Genomic DNA, 20,863 nt, shown 5'->3' on the forward strand with positions numbered 1-20,863 from the left:
TGAAATAAAAGAATCTTTATGAAATTAATCTTCAGGTTAAATTCTCAATTCTCCCGAAGATTTTTCATTTCTATTTTATTATCACTCACTGGAAAAAAGAACTAAAAAAATCAACCTTTTTTCAAGTAATTCTGAGATTCAGATATGAAGTTTACACAACAGAAGTCTATTCATTTGTTAGTAACACTAACATGAATGGTTTTACAATATCAAGCTAATACATTGTATAAATTTTGAATACTATTACATAGCTCCAAAGATATAGTTTAATTAGCAGATGTATCACTCATTCAAAGACACTTATATAATTAAGTCACATCAACTTCAATTTTACGTACATTTTATCACTACGACATGTCAGCATCAAAAAGACTTATTGCAAGTCTATTACATCATCAATATTAATTTCTAAGGAAATTTTCTTACTATATAAAATTTCATATTTTAACACACAAAGACTGAATAGAATCACATGTTGAATCAAAATTATTATGCAAATCTTTGGGACAGAGCAATAAATGGAATTCCAAAGGTCAAGGTTCAAGAAAACAGATACACATGTATAAAAGTATCGGACAATTTCTATATCAAGTGAAATTTTTAACAAGACAGCATCAGCCATTACAAGTAAACTGACAAATATTGCATAGCAAACTCCATCTCTAAAAAGAGACAACAGATTCCTTAAATACTAATTCTCAAACACTAAACAATGTCATGAATGGTTTCCTAGGCAACAAAGCACTCTCCTGTAAAAGGAGGAAGAAAAGGATGCCCCATCACTGACTTAGCAGCTCTTCTCCACTTTGTATCTTATAACTAATTAAGCATTCTCTTTACTCTCCATTGACCATCTGCTCTTTTGGTTGATTACTAGAAGTATTGTTTTTGGTTTTAGCAGCTTTAGAATCTGATTCCGAGCCACTGGTTCCATTCCTGGCTGATGCTGAGTACTTTTGGGCCGGTTTTCTCTGTTCTCGAGGGGGAGCTGATCCCGATTTCCAGTTTGGTTTATTGGACTGACCGACAGGCTTCGTACTACCTATATTACTAGCTTCCTTGGACGGTCCAGATGGTTTGGATTCGAGTTCTGTTTTCACTTTTGATGGTTCAGTTTTAACTGAATTCCCGTTATGAGAAGTGTCATTCTGAAATTGTGACGGCCTGCCTCCAGACGGCCGATAATTAGAAACACTATTGTCCGTTTCTGTACCCGAAGCAGCACTTCCATTACCAAAGGGACGATTCCTATTCCTTCGTTTTCTCCTGGGTCTTTGATCTCTATGATCTGTGAACAAAACACAGCTTGATGAAATCAAAACACAAAATTGCTATAGATGATATTGCTGGATTGGCTGGATTACACATTACTTTCTATTCCCTAAATTGAAAATTTGATCAGTAATCAGTTCTAAATTTTCTGATATCAATTACAGAATCAGCTAATAATTCAATCCTAAAGTACATGGCTAATTACATATTTCTTTTTTTAAAAGATTTTACCCTCATAAACCTTTAAGTAGAGTTAAACATTTCTAAAGATTAAGCATGTATTCTTATAAATATTATATTCTTATAAATCTCGAAATGTCTTTCCCTACAGATGTAAAGTTAATGTACATTTCTCCTTTTATATTTTTGACTTTGACTCACCATCTTGGTCTTGACTGGTGACACTGGCGTTATCTAATACTGTATCATCATCATCCGTCATCCTACGCCGGGAACGTAGATCCCGCGATTCATCTGTATCATACGCCACTGAAACAATTTATATAATGATTAAAAAGTGTAAAATTATCTACATTCACAAGAAAAATCCTCAAATTTACAATAAACTGTAGTATAATAGTGTACATCTTCAGGACTGCAAATATGCTCAGTTTTCTTTCTGAAGAATATGATAAAATTCTTCTTTTTCTGTTCTTGTCTCTAAAGAGACCATTCACTAAATTGTCCATATGAGATTACAGAATCAAGCAAAAATGAAACCTTCACCTTGGAAAATACTATGAATACTTTGTATTTCATTTAGTACCATAAATGCATCTATATGGGTAAAAGTGCCTCACTAATCCAGAGTTTCAACTTTATAATTTGTTAAGCTTAAGTCACATGTAAATGATGCATCATAATTGCTGTTTCATAGTACATGTACCAACATCAAAATGCTATTCTAACATTCTCATTCTATGATGTCTAATAAAATTTTCAAATTTCAAGACTGGTAGGTAAAATATGTTAAAAATTAAATTCTGATCCATAGAATATTGGTGAAGGGTCTATATCACTGTGGCACTACTGTATGGATGTTCAGAGAGAGAGAGAGAGAGGGGGGAGGAGAGAGAATGTACAGTATAATTTGTCTAATCAGTAATCTGAGTTATTCAAAATCTTTGCCTAAAGAAAAATTGAAAGTATAAGTTAGCCAAGTGAATACTCCAGATTAATACATGTATTTGGATTCCAAGAATACGGAATGACTTAATCATCAAATAATATTTTTCAACATATGCAAAAAAAATTGTGAAAAAAATAAGGGATAGAAATCTTGATCACTTTTCCTGTCTAATCTGCACAATTTTCATGGAACCAGGGGTACTTGTACTGTAAAATCACATATTCACGGGGACAAATTTATGTGGATTGAGGAAAAAATGTGGGCTTGTTGGGATTTAATTTCGTGGATGGAGAAAGGTTGAGTAGTCAAATCGTGAATAATTACATTTCATGGTGGACATAAACTTGTGGGTCTCTTAAATTAGATCCTTACAAAAATTAATGATTTCACAGTATCTGGTTTGGACAAATGATACTGTACTATAAAGCACTAAAACCAAGCCAAAACAAGAAACATGGCACATACTGTGTCTGCTGGTGGAGTAACTGGGTCTATCTGATCTATACCGACGCTGGTCGTTATAATCTGTCAAAACAAAGGCATGCAAATAGTGGTCTGAGAGAGCATTAATTAGGAAAAGCAGCTACTAAAGAGTGCTTCTATAAAAATATATATACAAATGTATTAATAAAAAAAAAATGATAATAAAAATTATTTACCATTCCCAACTAAAGCATAACTTAAGTTATATGCATACAACATAAAATGAAATGGAAAATGATATCCAATCTTTAATGTACCAGTTTGTTAAAATCAAATGAGATGAATTAGACTGATAAACATAAAATAAAAGTAAATCTATTTGGCATCCTATCCATAAAAAGCATGAAAAATCAGGGGTTCAAAATTTTTTTTGTCATGGTCAAGTCCAGGACTTAAAGAGTAAATTTTAGGCAAGTCCGAGGAAGAAATTTGATAAGTCCATATTAATTGATATTTCATTAAATTTATGTTACTTATAATTTATTTTCATTTGTTGCATTGAATGAATAAAGACTATATGTATTAATATATGTTTTATTTTTCCTCCATAAACTGTCATATAGTCATACATGAGTATTTCAAAAGTACCAGACTGATAGGTTATTGGTACATTAAAATAACTTTTACAAATACTCACTACTGAATAAGGCCATATAAAATTGAAATCTTGGTTCTCAGGCCCGCGCGCATCCGTTTTGAGGTAGCCGCAGTGCCGATTTTATTGTATTTTTGATAAAATAAAAAGTTGGTATTGCTTATGAACTCGTCAATGGCAGTGGGGAAAAAAAATTCCACCTCATTTGTTTCGAAACCTTAGTGGTTAGGATTCAAATATCACTATAAGGTAGCCATTTACAATGAGATTTTGGCTACTTTTTTGAAAATACATTCGAGGACATTACCTACGATGTTTGCACGCTGTTAAGCAATGGATAAAGCAGAAATTTTGACCAGAAATGGAAAGTAATTGTGATTAAAAAAATTATCTTTATCGTTAAAAAAAATAATAACATCAAATTAAAATAAAAAAAAAATACCTCCCTCATCTACTTTCAATTGCCAATATAAATGAAAAATAAAATGCCGCCCTGATCTGTTTAGGAAGAAAATTGCCTGAGAACAAAAGGGAATTAAATTTAGATAGCCTAAACCATCTGTTACAATAAATAGCAGTTAGAATGTGCTGTAAGTCAAAGTTTTATTTCTTTGTTTTTAATTTAAAAAAACTAATAGACTAATTGCCGTTTGTCAATAGGAGGAAACAACATTTATGTGTGAGAATGTTATTTGCTGTTTAAAATTAGATTATGGATATCGCAACGGAAAATATAAAGACGGATTGTATTTTCAAACGTTCGTAATGTTTTATGGGTATTTTAACGACCACAAACCCACATTTTTACGTAATACATTTGAGAATTTGCTTTATTTTTAGCTTTACGATCATTTTTTTAACTTAAAAAAAATGATAAACAAAAAACATCCCAAGCCAAGCATAACTTAAGTTATATGCATACAACATAAAATGAAATGGAAAATGATATCCAATCTTTAATGTACCAGTTTGTTAAAATCAAATGAGATGAATTAGACTGATGAACATAAAATAAAAGTAAATCTATTTGGCATCCTATCCATAAAAAGCATGAAAAATGTTAAATGATAAGCCTACGGAAGCCATTGTTATTTTACCTGAGGACCTGTTGGAGTAATAGCCTGACCCCCGGGGATACCTGCCTCCCCTACCCCGGGGCCTGTACCCTCCTCCCCCTCCTCGGGGTCCCCGCCCGGTCAGAATACTGTCCGTGTAGTAGCCTGACTGACGGTTATCTTCAGCGTTCATCTCCTCTGACCAATCAGCTATAGGGGCTGGAGATGATTCATCTGTAAAATAAGTTCATATTAGTTCACAGAGACATGCGCATATAGTACTTCCTTATTGATAAGAAAGAACATGGTTCATTATTTTTGAGGTTCCACTTTCAACAGCACCATATTATCCAACTTTGTTATCTCAAACCCTGATATCTCAAAGACCATGGATATGTGAAGTTCCAACCCCTTACCTTTTTTTGTAATTTTGCCCTGATTATCTTGAATCATCAGATATCTCCAAATTTTCTCGGTCCCATGAGTTTGAGATAACAAGATTTGACTGTATTTACATATCATGCTACATTGTTTTATTTTCTGCTAGTCTGTATTGTGATACCATTTTCCATGTTCCTTACCTGTGTTGTAAGTGCATCTCTCATTGGCTTACCTGTGTTGTAAGTACGTCTCTCATTGGCCCATCTCCTGCCTCCTCTACCCCGCCCCCTTCCCGTTCCTCGTCTTCCCCGGTCATCTGAGGATGGGTCATTACTCCCCCTGAAATATACAAAAAAAATCTTCATACAAAATCTTATATCTTCCATGTCGATATTTTATCTCTGGATGTTTTATGTAATTTCTTTTTAAAATATGTATTTGGAAAAAAGAAAAAACATTTTTGTTGACAAATCATAGAAATAATGCAATTAATGAAAACCCCATCTCTCAAATTTACATGTATGATTTATTTTCACTTGACTAGGTATTTTACCACATGCACATGTAGATGTGGATTTAGCTGTGAAATATAACTGAAATCTTACTTCACCATTAACTGAGGTTAATCTGCTGGAATGGGCTTACATGTTAAGCTTTCCAGTATAATAAGCATGACTATGTTTTTGTAAAGAATCAAAATTTAACAGACTAAAACTCCCTTCGATAGTAAGTCTTTCAGGCTCTTGAAATATTGGTATAGTAGTGTACAGTATACTTGTGTGGCTGTGTGTGATGATTGAAATAGTTAACATTAAAACCTTACCTCCTTTCCCTGTTTGGTGGAAAGTATGGTCCAGTCTGGGGTCCCGCTAAACTCTTCAACTGTTGGTCAATCTCTAACTTCTCCAGTCTCAATTTCTCAACTTCCTACAAAACACATAAATATGTCAGAATTAACATTCATGAAAAGCTTTGAAAAGTCATTGTAAAACAGATATACATGTATATTTTTCTCCCTAAGATCTTATGTCATGGTAGAAATGAAAATTTTAAACTTCTTTTGTATCAAGGCAATTCATAAAACACAGAAGATTGCAGTATATAGTTTACAAGAAGATAACACATTGATAAGACTGAGGCAAATTAAGAGTCAATCTCAGTTGTCAGATCAGCTCCACTATTTTGTCAGACAGATAATTTTACCTTCAAATGATCCAAGTTGTATTCCAGTAGAATCTTGGCATTTCCCGTACTTTCTTGTGTCCCAACAAATATAAAAGGTACTTGTCCCTGAAATGATGACAGAGTAAATATCAGGATTAAAATGACAGACAAAATATATTTAATACCCTTCTCTTCCCTTTGAATGGATTTCTAACACTGTGACATAATAATTGTACAATGTTAAAATGTTTCTCAGGAAATTTGCTTTCTTAAAGATTTTAAAAGTATAATGAATGTTGAATATAATATTGCTCTCATTTACGTTTAATTAATAGTTAAAATGTTTTTATGATATGTTAGTATTTGTAAAATATCTGAACTCAGAAAAACAATAACAAGGTGATGTGAATAAACTAAAGAATAATTAACTCAATACAAGAATAAACAATGGAAGACATAATAATAACAAATACAGGTGTACTTAACAAAGGAAGAAACAGAAGCAAGAGATAAATACTGGCAAGATGCCAAAAAGTAAGACACATGTGACAGTTGTCATATACTGTGTATATACAATGCTAATCAAACTCAGGCAACCAGCTTTTGTTACACTTCTTTTCTTTTTTCTTTCAAAGATTAAGTTACTGCTAATCAAATCTTTGGATTTTTTTTTAAAGCTATGCTGAGTTTGAGCAGCATAAATATTCTCTTTTTTGCACAGATATATTTAGCTATACAAAGAACCAGACTACATCTTTTTTTGCACAATATTTCAGCTGCACAATAAATGTTCTCCCCAGTAAATTTAAATAAAATATAAAGAGCCTATCATAAAATCACGTCTGTACATGTATGAGCTGTAATATATTGTAAATGTGTCATCTTTTACCATAGTATAGTTTTGTTGATAAACTTACAATGGTTCTCCTAAAACAAAATTTGTCTCTGATTGAACCCTTTACATTCTGTGTTTACAAAAAAACTCATTATTAGCCAACAAAGGACAAAATAATTTAGTAACATTATAATTCCAAGAAAACATAACTTAATTCAGATTTCCATTCTTTTCATTTATTCTATTGCTACTTTGCAAGTACATGTCTAAAGGAATAGGTACACATTGTTTTTGGATGGTGGAAATCATCGTACTAACAGAAAAAATAAGCAGTATTATATATTATTATATCCTTTGCTTGAAAAGTGGGAGGGTATATAAGGATTGGGATTTCTGTCCGTCCGTCTGTTACGCTTTGGGGTATCCATCTCTTATCCGCATAAAAAGATGTGTTTGTGAAACATCTGATCCGGCCCCCATCCCCCCCTGGGTGCTAGTCTATTGTGCAGCTGGGTGGGATTGCCGACAGTGATTGACATGTATCTTACTCCGCCCCCTTACCAGTGACGCCATTACCTCCTGACGAGGCGTGTCGGTTTCATTATCCCCCTCGATCTTCACCCGCACCACCCCTGACTTGTCCACGATATCCTGGATGTTACGGCCATTTTTACCTATAACCTTGGCTGTAACAGAAAAAAACTTGTAAATTCAGTCATTCTTAATTTCTGGCTTCAGCAAAGAACTATTAATAATATAATTTTTTCTCAAACAGATGAAAAAAAAGTTTTCTCAACTAAACTGAGTGCAAAAGGCCTTATTATTTACCCTTATCAATATCCTATAGTATAAACAATTCATTAAAAGTCCACACTGAGTGACTTGCCTACTAGCTCTCTGGGAACCTGAAACGTTTCTTCTACATACTCCAGTAAGGCTCTGGCCTTCTTCACAGCTTCTTGAGACTAAAACACAAATTGCAAAAACAAATTGCAATTTTCTTTTTCATGAACAATGTAAAACTTTGGTACATGTTCTCTATATGCTTTGCTGATTTAGAAAATTACGGTAAGAAGTTGCACAATATGCTTGATTGACAATATCAAACAAAAAGCAACCAAAAAAGTAGGTCTACAATGGTGTATAACACATGATCCATCACTGACCTCCCCATGAACTTTAAAAGTACAGGTGTCCTCGTCCAGTTCTATATTGGTGATGCCGTCTACATGCCTGGCCTGCTGTATATTAGCCCCGTGTGTCCCGATAGCCAGCCCCATCAGGTCGTCACGAACCTTGAACTCCTCCGTGTAACCTGACCGGTTTTTGGTACTCTGAAAGGTAAAAATTGTCTATTTTAGTGACAATTCTAAAATACTATACTTTATTTTATCTTGTAATTAAAGAGGGACTTCTTTTTATATATTTTTTCAAGCTAGCTTCATCCCATCTTGTAAATATTTACATGCATTGTATTTTGCAATATGTTGCATTTAGCATTTATGGTAATTAAATTTTGAGTACATCTCCGACATTTTAGAATTAACTCAATCCCCCTCTAAGAAAATAACAATCTTTACAACCTATGCAGTATTCACTACACCAGAGACATATGAACTTAACATTTCATTCAGGCAAATGTATAGCTTTTCCTTGTATCATAATTTAACATTTCAACAAGTGATACCTGAAGTCTTTGGACCGCTTCCTCTGTTCTCTTTTTCAGCATTAACTTTTGTCGGACATTACGGAGGTGCATGTCAGCCAACATGGACGCTCTCTTTATCACAGATTCATTCAGCGACTGAAACATCATTAGGAAAAACAAATGAGAATTTGAAAATCAGAACCAGGTTTATGGAACAGATTTCAACATTTTCAAGAGTGTGAAAATCAACAATAACACTGAATCTTCAACTACATAATACAAAATTAATAAAGAAAATTTACAGAATGTTTTAGAAATTTTTGTTGTTGTTCCAATTTTTCTTAAATTGCTAGAGATGTTGCATACAATTAGCTGCTGTGAGGGATTGTAAAGGTAAATACCATAACATTTAGAGTTCCCTCCTGATGATCAAAACACACACAACCCCCACCTATATGTTTCTTAAATTCGGCATGTTCATGGTCATCTTGGCACCTGAAATAGTTTTATCTTTAAAGTAAAATTTTAGTTGCTTTAAATTTTTAAAATTCATTTTGCCATGTTGGCTATAAAGAATATAGGTACAAGTATTACAGATGTGATTGAAAAACAAAAACAAATGGATTACTGGCTGATTTATACATACACTTCTCGTAGGTCAATAGGGACTTCTATAGAAAACTTGTGAAATGTGTTCTTATCTATTGGTGGGCTGAAAAACAAAGATAAATTCTTTATGACAGGAAATTTTCTTTTTATTAAGTAGTGTTTTCTTCAGAAATACTGAAGAAAAATTACACTGTATGTATTTGGCCTTTTATCAAAGTCTTTGATCAAAATGAAATGGCACACAGATATATCAGCTTACACTTTTGTTTATAAAACTTATTAAGTTATACATAAGATTTCCATAACTTAAGTTGAACTTACTTTGAGTTGATAGGTCTAACTCGCTCGAGCGGGACTATATCTGTGTACTTGGAGTCGTAACCCGTATACTCTATCACTGCAAACTCCCCCTTTAACATCTTCAGCACTGCTGGCCACCAGGCCATCTGTTCTTTTTCATTTGTACTTGTAAATACCTACAATTTTACATGTTATGATTAAGATATATATATTTAATTTGCAATTTTCATTATACATGTACATGTATTCTGTTAACGTCACATTTTCCACAAGAACATGTGTCATAAAAACAAAATTGTAAAAGTTTACATGTATCAGAATATTAAAGATATTTTTAACGCCAGTAAATTAAAATGTGAAACATGATAGGCTGGTGACTGTTTAGTAAAGATAAATTTGTAATATAATTCACTCAAAACTTGTACGTCTCAAACTTGATGTGATTGAGAAATAAAGATATCTGAGATTTTGAGATGTTGAGGTCAAATTAAAAAAAGATTGCTTCGGACTTCAACCTCACTTCACAATATCCATGATTTTCAAGATATCAATGTTTGATGTTTGACGTAGCTGCAGATCTGTGGCTCTCCAAAAAAATATATTGATAGAACGGAGAGCTACAAAGCCACCCATTGTAAAAACTGTATATTTATTGCGCACAAAAAATTGCGCTTGGTTCTTGATTTATTTCTCCATGTTTTTAAAACTGTCATCTCAAAATATTACTAACTGTGTGTTCCTAACATATTCTTTCGCTGTTTCCGCAACCAAACATTCCTCATAATTGTTGTTAATAGTCCTCCTGACCCTGATATTGTAATCATAGATCATTTCGCTTATTCATACTGACATTTCGGTTTCAAAGATAATTCGGTCCAATATGCTTCATTCAGATGTCAACTACAAGAGTGCTTGATAGAGGAGATAGGAATTTTTTGAAGTCTTACCTTTTTTGCAATTGAGGTAAGAATTTGGAAGAATTAATCAAGAACTGAGCGCACTTTTTTTTGTGCAGAGTAAATATACATTTTTTTCAGTGGGTGGCACTGTAGCTTTCCAGTCTATCAATATATTTTTTTCGGAGAGCTACAGATCTGCAGCTATGTTTCACGTAAGAATTTCAATTTAAGTTGGGTGTGTTTCTGTGGGAAATCCTCCTAAGGTTGTTACAAACCTCGACATTTTCCCCGTCCCTATAGTCTCTATGTTTGCCCTGGTCCGGTAAGGGGAGTCTGGCATTGGAGAACTTGACTCTCTGCTCGGGCTGCCAGCTGACAAAAGTAGACAAAAAAGAGATTATGTATGTTTTTAACAAACCAAAGAGTGAAAATTTTCATTAAAAAAATTTCTAGCTCTTTTATCTATTCAAAAGGTATCCTCAAACACAGAAAATTACACAACAAAATTATACAAAACTAGTAATTCATCAGAACGTCTGAGATTTCATCATCAGGCCTAAAAAAAAATGTTTTCTGTTACTTATTTAATTCCCTGCATGTTATTTTTTTCATCATAAATCCTGTAGCTGCATGCATTTCATATATCTATTTTTTAAAGCTTTAAGTTATAGGTTGTATGTAAGGACAGTAAGGCAGCTAAGGCTACTTCCAGATGCCAATTTAAGGGTTGTCAGGCAGATTTTATGGCTCGAAAAAGTGAGCTTCAAGCTGTCTTTTAAAAATTGTACGTTAAATTATGCATTTATGTAAAAATAAATTGAAAGGAAACCCTGCCTACCAACCTTACTTTTTATTAGTACATAATAGTAAATAAGCATAGAGATTTTTTTATAAACATTGTTCCATTTCTGTTCCACCTATACATGTGTGTGTACTAGATCACTTTTTAATTAGTACTTAATAGTAAAAAAAATAAGCTTAGTTTTTTTTTTTTAAGGTCTATCTCCTAATTCTTTGCAGCTCCACCTATCCACATCTGTTTGTAGTAGATCACATTACCGGGCTTATTAACGTGTAATTAGGTCTGTGTTTAGGTATCAGAGAAGAAAATCAAAATCAATGCACACAATATGTTTAAAGACACTGGCTCATAATTAATAGAGATGCCAAAGCTTCATAGATTTACTGAGTATAATAACTAAAGTTAACAGCTGTTCATTTCTTGTCCTCATTACTCATAAACTGTACACCCCAAAATTAATACATGAATATATTTCTGTCTTGTTATTCTTATCTGTAGATGTTATAAATAACTCCATAACACCTCAGCACTCATACACTTATGTGTGGCATCTTTTTATCGGGGCTTCTATGAAAATTCTTGATGGTAGCATACATGTACTCAATATGTACGGTAAATATATCTGAGTAATGTACACTACTGTACTATATCAGAATACAGGTGATATGCTGGGAATTTCCTTGTCAAATTGATACCCATCACAGCAGACTTTTACAGCAGCTCTCCCCCATTTGAAGAATTCCCCCCCAAGAAAAAGATATGCTCCCCTTGGATTTCTTCCAGTGCATTTCTAAAATTCACCGCTGAGCAAAAACAATGACTCACTCATTCTCAAAGGAGACCAGGATTTCATCTTCATACACATTCTTCACAAATGCCTGGAAATAAAAAAAAAAGAGGATTAAAACAGCTAGCAAATAAAGTGCCACGCCACAGCATGATACGCCCGTCAAAAAATTACAATTATCTTAAACAATCAAAAGTGCAAGAAAATCATGTCAACCTTGATTTTAGATTTCCATGATTTTTCAACTCCTTAAAAAATTTGTTTATCCATCTCCTGTGGTGTAGGCATTAATTATAACATATACATGTATTGCATCATTCATAGATTTCTATACTGGTTGTGTTAGACCTTGCCAAATGCCTATCATATTAAACAATATCAAATTAGGCTTAACAACTTAATCTATACCTAATTAATTTTGAAAATGAAAGGCTGGCCATCAAATATAAAATGACCAACAGTTCTGTCTAATTCCCAAAGGATACACTGTCAGTTAAGATAATGCTCTGAAGAAATAATTGAGACAGCTATAGCCTTGCTACATTGAACACATTAATTAATCTTTAACTGGATGCTTGTCTACTCATTACTCCCAAGAGATTATTGGATCTGCACTATCTAGCATAAAGCATTTTTAAAACATATAAAACCTCAATGATTTTTTTTTGTTAGATTTAATGGCAGACAGGTTTTAATATGCAATTCATATGGACATGCTGATTCCACCCCACCCCCATAAAATTAGTTTTTTAAAGTTCATAATTTTATGTAATATCAAAACAGTTTATTATGCAAAATCAAATTAGTTTTATTTACTTCTCATCAAATTCATTTTAAAACTTATGCTAGCCAACAAGAGCTATTTTTAATCCAACAGGATTACCCATTTGGCCCAATACTCAAGGGATATAGTAAAAATAGCACCGATGCTCTTCCTCACACTAAACTCATTAATTCTCTCTCTAATTTGACATGCAATTTTCTGTTATCAAAATTCTTCTTGACCAGTGCTTGATAATTAAACTCATGGGAGTGGTGGAATTTCTTTAACATACATTACATTTGTTATAAATTGCTGTCAAGTATATGCTAAAAAAAATAAGTATTTTTCTTGATTTAACATTTTTCTAATAAGGATAGTGCAATACTTTTACATTTTTTTGGAGTGTGTAAATGAAGAGAAAAAAAGACATTTTTTTTTTTAAATTTCACTTAAATTAAAGGTCACAGTGACCTTGAAATAGGTCGCGACACACCCTCTACCTAAGATGCATGAAGTGGCCAAGTTTGATGATTCTAAGTCTAATAGTTTTCAAGTTATGGACCGGACAGGATTTTTCCATACCGGTATTTGGCTATAACTTTTTAACTATAGGTCAGAGCGACCTACTTTTTGTGCGCGACACACCTTCTACCCAAGATGTATCAGCTGACAAAGTTTGATAACTCTAGGCCTTATAGTATTCAAGTTATGAGCCGGACAAAAAAAGCTCACTCACAACGAGACGGACGGATTTCATCTTCATACACATTCGGACACGAAGCCTATAACATAATACGTCCCGTCTTAAGACGGGCGTATAAAAAGGTTATAAATATATCAACATTTGTATCTTTTGTGTGCCTTTTCTCTTTTATTTGCTGGCTTGCTCTGACAGGATCTATAGAACGCTGGTTAACTTGTTGTGTATATAGATTCCCTCCTCTCTATCAGTGCTGCTTTAGCCTCTGTTTATATATACTGATCATTTCGAGATATCCCACGACACTCTCGGCTTTGTGCTATAATTAGCCTCAGCCGAAGCCTCCCCTCTCAGAATTTCTCATACCATTATCATTATTCACCTTCATCATCTATGTCAAAATGTGTAATCTACAGATCTAGTTGATAAAGATTACACAGTCACTTAAGTATCCAGACATGAAATTTGTTAACTATTAGCTGTTCATTGCTAGTTAACACAAGTTTAAGAATTCTTATTTTAAGAGTGGCAGACCAGTGTAGAATTTGTTTTCAGCATTTTAGCGCCTTTTCCATTTGTTCGATAATAACTGATGTAAGTTAGGTAAATATGTCAGCATTGCCAATGCTGTGTTTGAAATCTAAATAATGTACATGTATCTAAATTCTACAAGTCGGTTATACCATTGATTTTCATACCTTTCAAAAGAAAGTTATAGTTTTAGCTTTAAATCAAGAAATGTGTCAGAAAGAGAAAAAGTCAGTTTTGATGGAAAGAATGTTGAGCTATTTACTATGCTCTCACCTCTTGCCTACAAACTTATCTTTCAAAACAGAAATTCTCTTCAGAAACTTTCATAGAAGATAATGCATATATGTAAACATGGATTTCAATGTCCAGGTTTTATCAAGTATACAGATGTTAATCTGAATTATAAGCATGGTAAGGTTCTCTGGGCTTTTATCCTTTCTACATGCTTTGATATCCAGCATGCAAATTTACAGTTTTAAACAGTTAAGATAAAGAAACATAGCTGGTGCAAAAGGTTTGTAAACAACATCCCTGTAAAAACTCAATTTAGAATCTTTGCAACAAATGTTTTCATCTATTTTTCCTCCCTTCGAATCCATTATTATACTGATATTGTGTGCCTCTCCTTCTTCCTTTCAAGATCAGCATGATCAGTGAACATGAAGACTATAGCCTCACTGCACAGCATGATATAATTAATAAAGCTCTAACAAAGATAGTCTCATGTCTGGTAATCTCATTGTCCAAAAAAAAAATCACATAGGATTTCACTGAAAGACTACTAAGCGATTCACATTTTCAATTTTGTTGTTATGAGTTATGACACATTATTCCTCTGAGTGAAATCAGACAATATTTCAATAATCTGACCATACAGTGAAAATACTGAAACAGTGATACGACCTAGTGATTAGAGTTAAATTCTTTCAGTTGCTCAAAGAAAAGTTTGTGGACATCTGGAATCAACACTTCAAAATCAAAACTGCACATTTTTCAACATTTCATAATATATTACTCCCTTTCTTAGTGACTGCATGAATCAAAAATGTCAGTGAAAAACCTTAGTACATCATAGATGTACATGTACTCTATGTTTAGTGTGTTATTAATTTGCTCTGTCAAAATCTGTTATTGAAGAGAAATGTAAAAGACAAGTTTACATTGGCACTGAGGTTGAAATTATATTTAAATATTAAACATCTTAAGACACTCTGACAGTGTTTACATTCAATTCTGTATTATAGCCATGAAAGCTAGGCTACATTTGAGAAAAGTGAGCCACACTTGAAACAAATATAGGAATGTTCTTTTTGCTTTACAACTCATTTAAATGAACAGAAAACAGAACTTTAAATTCAAATGAATCAATTACCACTACACCTATTTCTGCTCATTGAATATAATAATATATAAAATCAATGACAATATATCAAAAAATTTAGACTAAACAAGATATAAGAAGATATTAATCTATGAACAGATGTGTGATAAATTCAGAAATTATTTTTTTCGATGACTGCATCATTTAGTCAACAATTAAATGCAAGTAAATAAAAAAGATGGGAATTTCTAGGTCATACAGCATATGACAGAATGTCATTTTATACAGTGGACACTGAGGCAGGTTTGTCTGTATATACATCAATTTTTTTCGATCACATATGATAAGCATGATAAGACCCCTACGCTATCTAAACTAATGCATCCTCCTCCAACTGCAATATTTTGATTCGGAATCAAAAGATATGATTCATGCATCTAAATTAAACTTATACCATGTATAAAGTAAAAGAATATCTCCTGATCTGTAATTATTTATGAAATGTTAAGGAGTAGGTTTTAGAAGAATTAACTTTGGCCTGATCAAAATCAGACTTGCTTCATCACTTTTTCTCTCATTGTGTACATGCATCTGTTTATCTCGAAATCATGAAGAGATTAAAAGCCCATCTGTGTAGTTGTCATGTTTGGTCGAGATAAAATTTAGAAACATCATTATGATCATGAGCAACGATTTTCCTCTAACGATGCCATGTTATGTGCATCACAGGAGCACCAGAGTGAAACATCTTAAGTTTTGATAAAGAATGATAAGAAAATACGACTCAGACTCCAAAACATGACTCATACTTTCAGCACTCTAGTAATGTTAAATATTTGACATAAAATAAATACAGGAGGTAAATTTAGTAAAATATGTCATAGGAACTACAGATAAAATCAAATCAATTCATTGAAATTAAGAGGTATGATTTCACAAATAACAAAACACCATATATACGTTCTCTCGTATGGTGTGATTATGAAAGTAGCCCATAGAAAACCCACATGAAAACGGCGTGTTTCAAAGAAATTTACTTTCAAAATTAATATCCCATCTTAATTAGCCAGTCAAAACATATAACTATTTCTAGATTCAATTCAATTATTTTTCTCAATCAATATAGACAAATAAACCAAAATATATTGAAATACCTTGTAATAAATACCGTTCGGACTGCAAACTTCGACCACTTGGTCCTCCATGTTGAATGGTTTTTACCGTTGAATTATGGGAAATATTTTTTCTGTCTGTTGATCAGATGAAAGTTTTTCCATATAAAGTTAAAGAAAACTTTTATTATCGTAAGAGGACATGAAATTCAAATTAAAATACACATTTCTTCAACATCAAATTTACCTCACAATCAAACGTTTGCTCTTTATATCCAACGAAAAAACTTCGGCGTCTCCGAATACGATTGTTATGAAGAATCTAGAGGAGTTCCTCAAAGTCATGTAAAATCCCGAGACCAATTATTTACGCGAATGGAAGTGGGTTGTTAGACTGGTACATTCCACTAAATCAGAATGTTTTTCATTATTTACATAGGTTATTAACCTAAAATGTCGTCAGACAGCGAATTAGATGAATTCTACGATGCAGAGGATGCGACCCCGAAACCGTAAGTTTACATAAATTTACACAAAATACTGGAATGATGAGAAGTGGATCTGCCTATCAAAATATATCAGCCATCAGCTGGTCATATTTTATGGGTCTCCTAAGAATATTTTGTTCTAGATACAGGAACCCTAGGTATTCTAAATATTTTTTACAGATATGTTTTAATGAAAACATTAGATATTATAGCTAACTCAGCCTAACTGTATAATTTATGATGGCAATGTGAATTGGTAGAAAATATTTATACAAACAATTAAAACTAGGGTTTTTATGTTTACTATTTTCACACTGCCAGTTGACCCAAAATATACACATGTATAAGCATCATTGTTGATTATGTTTATGGCTATGAAAAGTACCGTGCCATCGATTATAAATGACAGGTTTGAAAACCACCAAGTTACATACTGTCATTCCGAGTTTCTTCATTTGAGGAAATGTGAGTTGAGTTGTGAGCTAAGCAGCATAGAGCACCTGTGTTGGGTCCAGTAGGCTAAAATCCCATGAAATGGGTTCACGTTAACTTTGTATCATACCAGATATGCCAAGATCTGTCAGACGTGCAGCTCTGAGGGGTCCAAAACCTGAACGCATCAATGTGGGAGGAAATAAGATAAAGAAGATGTGATAGGGTCAGACCATGGGATCTATGTGCTTAGGGATCTGGAGTGGTCTTTCAACTTGAGCTCCAGCTATAATTTATTATGGAACTGGGTGGATCAGATTCTTTGTTGATAAAAAAGCATCGACATTGTAAAACAGTATTCCAGCTTTAATGTTTCTTATGTAACATTGCATCCTTCTGGTTAAATAGACCATGAATGGTGTGCTTAATTATCAAATCTTTCAAACACTAGTTTATTTAAGACAAGTATTACTGCAAATTTTGTCAACAAATTATTTTAACTTTATGTGCATTAGTTTTCCTTGAGATGTACTAATGCTTCTTCCATTTACGGTAGTACATCTTTAATTATTCATTGATAATCAATTTAGTCAACCAGTTATTCTATATTAATTTTATATAATACATTTCAGAACTCTTGGCAAGAATATTCCCCACACCTCGGCATCTCAGGTATGTCTAAATATTATATAAATACTGTGTACATTATCATGATTATAGGGATAAACTTGACTTTTTTCTCTAGTAGACTATGAAATTTACATATAAGCATGACTTTGAGTTGTATATATTCAGTGAATTATCAACAGAAAAAACAATTATATCAGATTTGAAGTATTGAGTTAAAAAGCTGGAAACATATTTTGTAGAATACATGTATAAATTTCATTTTGTTCTTACTTCCAGTCCAGAAACAGCTTAGAGGAACAAGAGAGGAAGCTGCTAGAATTTAAAAGAAAACAGGAAGAAAGGTAATTAAGGAAGATCGACCCTGTACTAAAGGGAGATAACACTAGAAATTAATCAAATCAAAATACAATCTGGAATAACACTAGAAATGGATAAATAGTTCATTAAGGGAGCCAATGTTAAAGCACATTGAGATACATTTCATAGATTTTGATCATTCAAAGAACCATGATGAAGCCAAAATAGAGAAATGTACCTACTTGAGCTCTATCTTTATGGCCGGGCTTTTGAAAGTTGGCCAGGATCAAAATTGAATATGAATGTTGACACTCTACCCCTACCCTTAAAAAAATTTATAAATTAGTGTAAGATACTCAGCATCCCATTAGCCGAAGTTAGTAGGATGAAGAGGCACAAAAAATGTCCCCATTACATTTAAACACAGTGATTTTCTTTGCCAGGAGAAGACAGGAAGATGAGGAATACAGAAAACTGCTGCTGGAACTGGAGGAAAAAAGAAGGCTGGAAAAGGAACAGGTGAGACAAATTAATTAGGTCAAGGTGTGTCAAATTAGATTATTAATAGGTAAATGCATACAAGATTGCTTAGGAAGAAGACGTTGAAAGTCATTGCCAAGCTGAGATCTGAAATTTATATCAAATTCAAAGATATGCATTACAGAGAACTGGGGTAATTGTTGGGTAGGTATAAAATGTTTATCTATCTTAGAGTTGTATACAGTGTTTATATCTGAACAAGTTCTGAAGAAGCAATAGAAATAGGTACTGCAAGAAAATTGAAACTGGGTAATTTTACAGACTTTATATTTTGTAAGCTTTATAACATTATTACATTATTTGTATTATTTTATAACATTATTTGAAACTTTGATTTTTTTAGGAAGAGGAAAAGAAGCTGCAAGAAGCAGAAAAACGACGGAGGAAGTTAGAGAGCATGAGACAAAAAATCTCCAATGAAAATATAAGCACAGAGGTAGACTCAGACTTAGGAGAAGATGAGTCCGACAAATCAACTCGAGATTATGATTCGGACTCATCCAATGAAGCTCAAGACTCAACCGAGGATTTCGTAGATTCCTACAACCCCTCAGAAGTCACCAAGAGATTAACTTTTAGTGAAAACATGGACTCTTCTCATCCAACCAAAGGCAATGTAGAAAAAGAGATTCCAGATCTGGATGTAGATGATATTTTATCCGATTCGGATGATATTGTGGATAAACTGTTCCAAGACAATCAGGTTTGTAGTGGCAGCAATGAGCCTGACATAGTCCGCAGCACCAGGACACCCCCCAACACTCTGACATCACTTCCTCCCTCTGTAATGGACCAATTAGCCTCAGCTTCCCAGAATTCCCACTCGCTTTCACTTCCTCCACCAGGCCAGTCTACAGAACCTAGAGCCCCTCCCCGCCGACGCAGGAGGGAACAGGAGCACCCCCCGGAGGAGGTAACTCTTATCTGGGTCAATTTTTTTTATTAATTATATCCATATTAGTATGCATATATGTTATATATGTATACTTTTTAGCTCACCTGAGCCAAAGGCTCAAGTGAGCTTTTCTGATCACAATTTGTCCGTTGTCTGTCGTTGTCGTTGTCGTCGTCGTTGTCGTCGTCGTCGTTGTTGTAAACTTTTCACATTTTCGACTTCTTCTCAAGAACCACTGGGCCAATTTCAACCAAACTTGCCACAAAGCATCCTTGGGTGAAGGGGATTCAAGTTTGTCCAAATGAAGGGCCACGCCCTCATTCAAGGGGAGATAATTGGGAATTAATGAAAAAATGGTGGTATCTTTTAAAAATCTTCTTCTCAAGAACCACTGTGCCAGGAAAGATGAAACTTTTGGGGAAACATCCTCAGGTAGTGTAGATTCAAGTTTGTTCATATCATGACCCCAGGGGGTGGGGCGGGGCCAAAATGGCCGACCAAAGTTTTACATAGAAATATATAGGAAAAATCTTTTAAAATCTTCTTCTCAAGAATAACAAAGCCATAGTTGATCATATTTATATGAAAGCATCCTCAGGTAGTGTAGATTCAAGTTTGTTCATATCATGACCCCCGGGGGTTGGGCGGGGCCAAAATGGCCGACCAAAGTTTTACATAGAAATATAAAGGAAAAATCTTTTAAAATCTTCTTCTCAAGAATAACAAAGCCATAGTTGATCATATTTATATGAAAGCATCCTCAGGTAGTGTAGATTCAAGTTTGTTCATATCATGACCCCCGGGGGTTGGGCGGGGCCAAAATGGCCGACCAAAGTTTTACATAGAAATATATAGGAAAATTCTTTAAAAATCTTCTTCTCGAGAATGGCAAAGCCAGGAATTGATCAAATTTTTTTGGAAGCATTCACAGGTAGTGTAGATTCAAGTTTGTTCATATCATGACCCCTGGGGGTAGGGCGGGGCCAAAATGGCCGATCAAAGTTTTACATAGAAATATATAGGAAAAATCTTTAAAAATCTTCTTCTCAAGAACTACTGGGCCAGGAAAGATGAAACTTATGTGGAATCATCCTCAGGTAGTGTAGATTCAAGGTAGTTCATATTTGACCCCCGGGGGTAGGGTGGGGCCAAAATGGCCGATCAAAGTTTTACATAGGAATATAGTGGAAAAATC

The 20,863-nt window shown here is 33.6% G+C and overlaps 2 protein-coding genes across 8 annotated transcripts in view; one reads left to right on the plus strand and one right to left on the minus strand.

Moving 5' to 3' along the window:
* On the minus strand, positions 1-16,755 carry LOC134232590 (RNA-binding protein FXR1-like). Of its 4 annotated transcripts, none has more exons than XM_062714581.1 (18): positions 16,634-16,755; positions 16,429-16,524; positions 11,998-12,050; positions 10,646-10,742; positions 9,493-9,647; positions 9,209-9,274; positions 8,964-9,057; positions 8,602-8,718; positions 8,081-8,248; positions 7,801-7,879; positions 7,491-7,600; positions 6,119-6,205; positions 5,739-5,842; positions 5,148-5,254; positions 4,577-4,768; positions 2,867-2,926; positions 1,654-1,761; positions 2-1,288 (listed from the first exon to the last, which is right to left on the minus strand). In XM_062714581.1, the coding sequence occupies exons 2-18, from the start codon at positions 16,477-16,479 to the stop codon at positions 837-839; spliced, it is 2,100 nt and encodes a 699-aa protein (XP_062570565.1). In that variant the 5' UTR covers positions 16,480-16,524; positions 16,634-16,755; the 3' UTR covers positions 2-836. The 4 variants fall into 4 exon arrangements, with proteins under 4 accessions (XP_062570566.1, XP_062570565.1, XP_062570562.1 ...); XM_062714578.1 differs by having other exon boundaries at positions 7,476-7,600; XM_062714582.1 differs by lacking the exon at positions 2,867-2,926 and having other exon boundaries at positions 1-1,288; positions 7,476-7,600.
* LOC134232589 (WD repeat-containing protein 44-like) overlaps positions 16,731-20,863 on the plus strand; it is a 16,536-nt gene continuing 12,403 nt past the window's right edge. For 3 of the 4 annotated variants that reach the window (XM_062714576.1, XM_062714574.1, XM_062714577.1), the window contains exons 1-5: positions 16,731-16,898; positions 17,939-17,978; positions 18,213-18,277; positions 18,677-18,752; positions 19,117-19,686. In XM_062714576.1, coding sequence (XP_062570560.1) covers positions 16,840-16,898; positions 17,939-17,978; positions 18,213-18,277; positions 18,677-18,752; positions 19,117-19,686 — 810 coding nt within the window. In that variant the 5' untranslated portion in view covers positions 16,731-16,839. The remainder of the gene's footprint in view (positions 16,899-17,938; positions 17,979-18,212; positions 18,278-18,676; positions 18,753-19,116; positions 19,687-20,863) is intronic. The other variant, XM_062714575.1, reaches the window with a different exon arrangement.

The sequence above is a fragment of the Saccostrea cucullata genome, unplaced genomic scaffold (genome assembly GCF_032062105.1).
Source record: "Saccostrea cucullata isolate Sc308-1 unplaced genomic scaffold, CSIRO_AGI_Scuc_v1 ctg944, whole genome shotgun sequence".
NCBI lineage: Eukaryota > Metazoa > Mollusca > Bivalvia > Ostreida > Ostreidae > Saccostrea > Saccostrea cuccullata.

Bases quoted from the DNA above. Each gene is read 5' to 3' on its own strand.
- LOC134232590 (XM_062714578.1), bottom strand. From the start codon at position 16,479: ATGGAGGACCAAGTGGTCGAAGTTTGCAGTCCGAACGGTATTTATTAC. The intron at 7,601-7,800 runs GCAAGTCACTCA...TTTCTGTTACAG, and splicing joins GGTTCCCAGAGAGCTAGTAG to CCAAGGTTATAGGTAAAAAT. The intron at 4,769-5,147 runs GTAAGCCAATGA...CTTATTTTACAG, and splicing joins GAGACGTACTTACAACACAG to ATGAATCATCTCCAGCCCCT.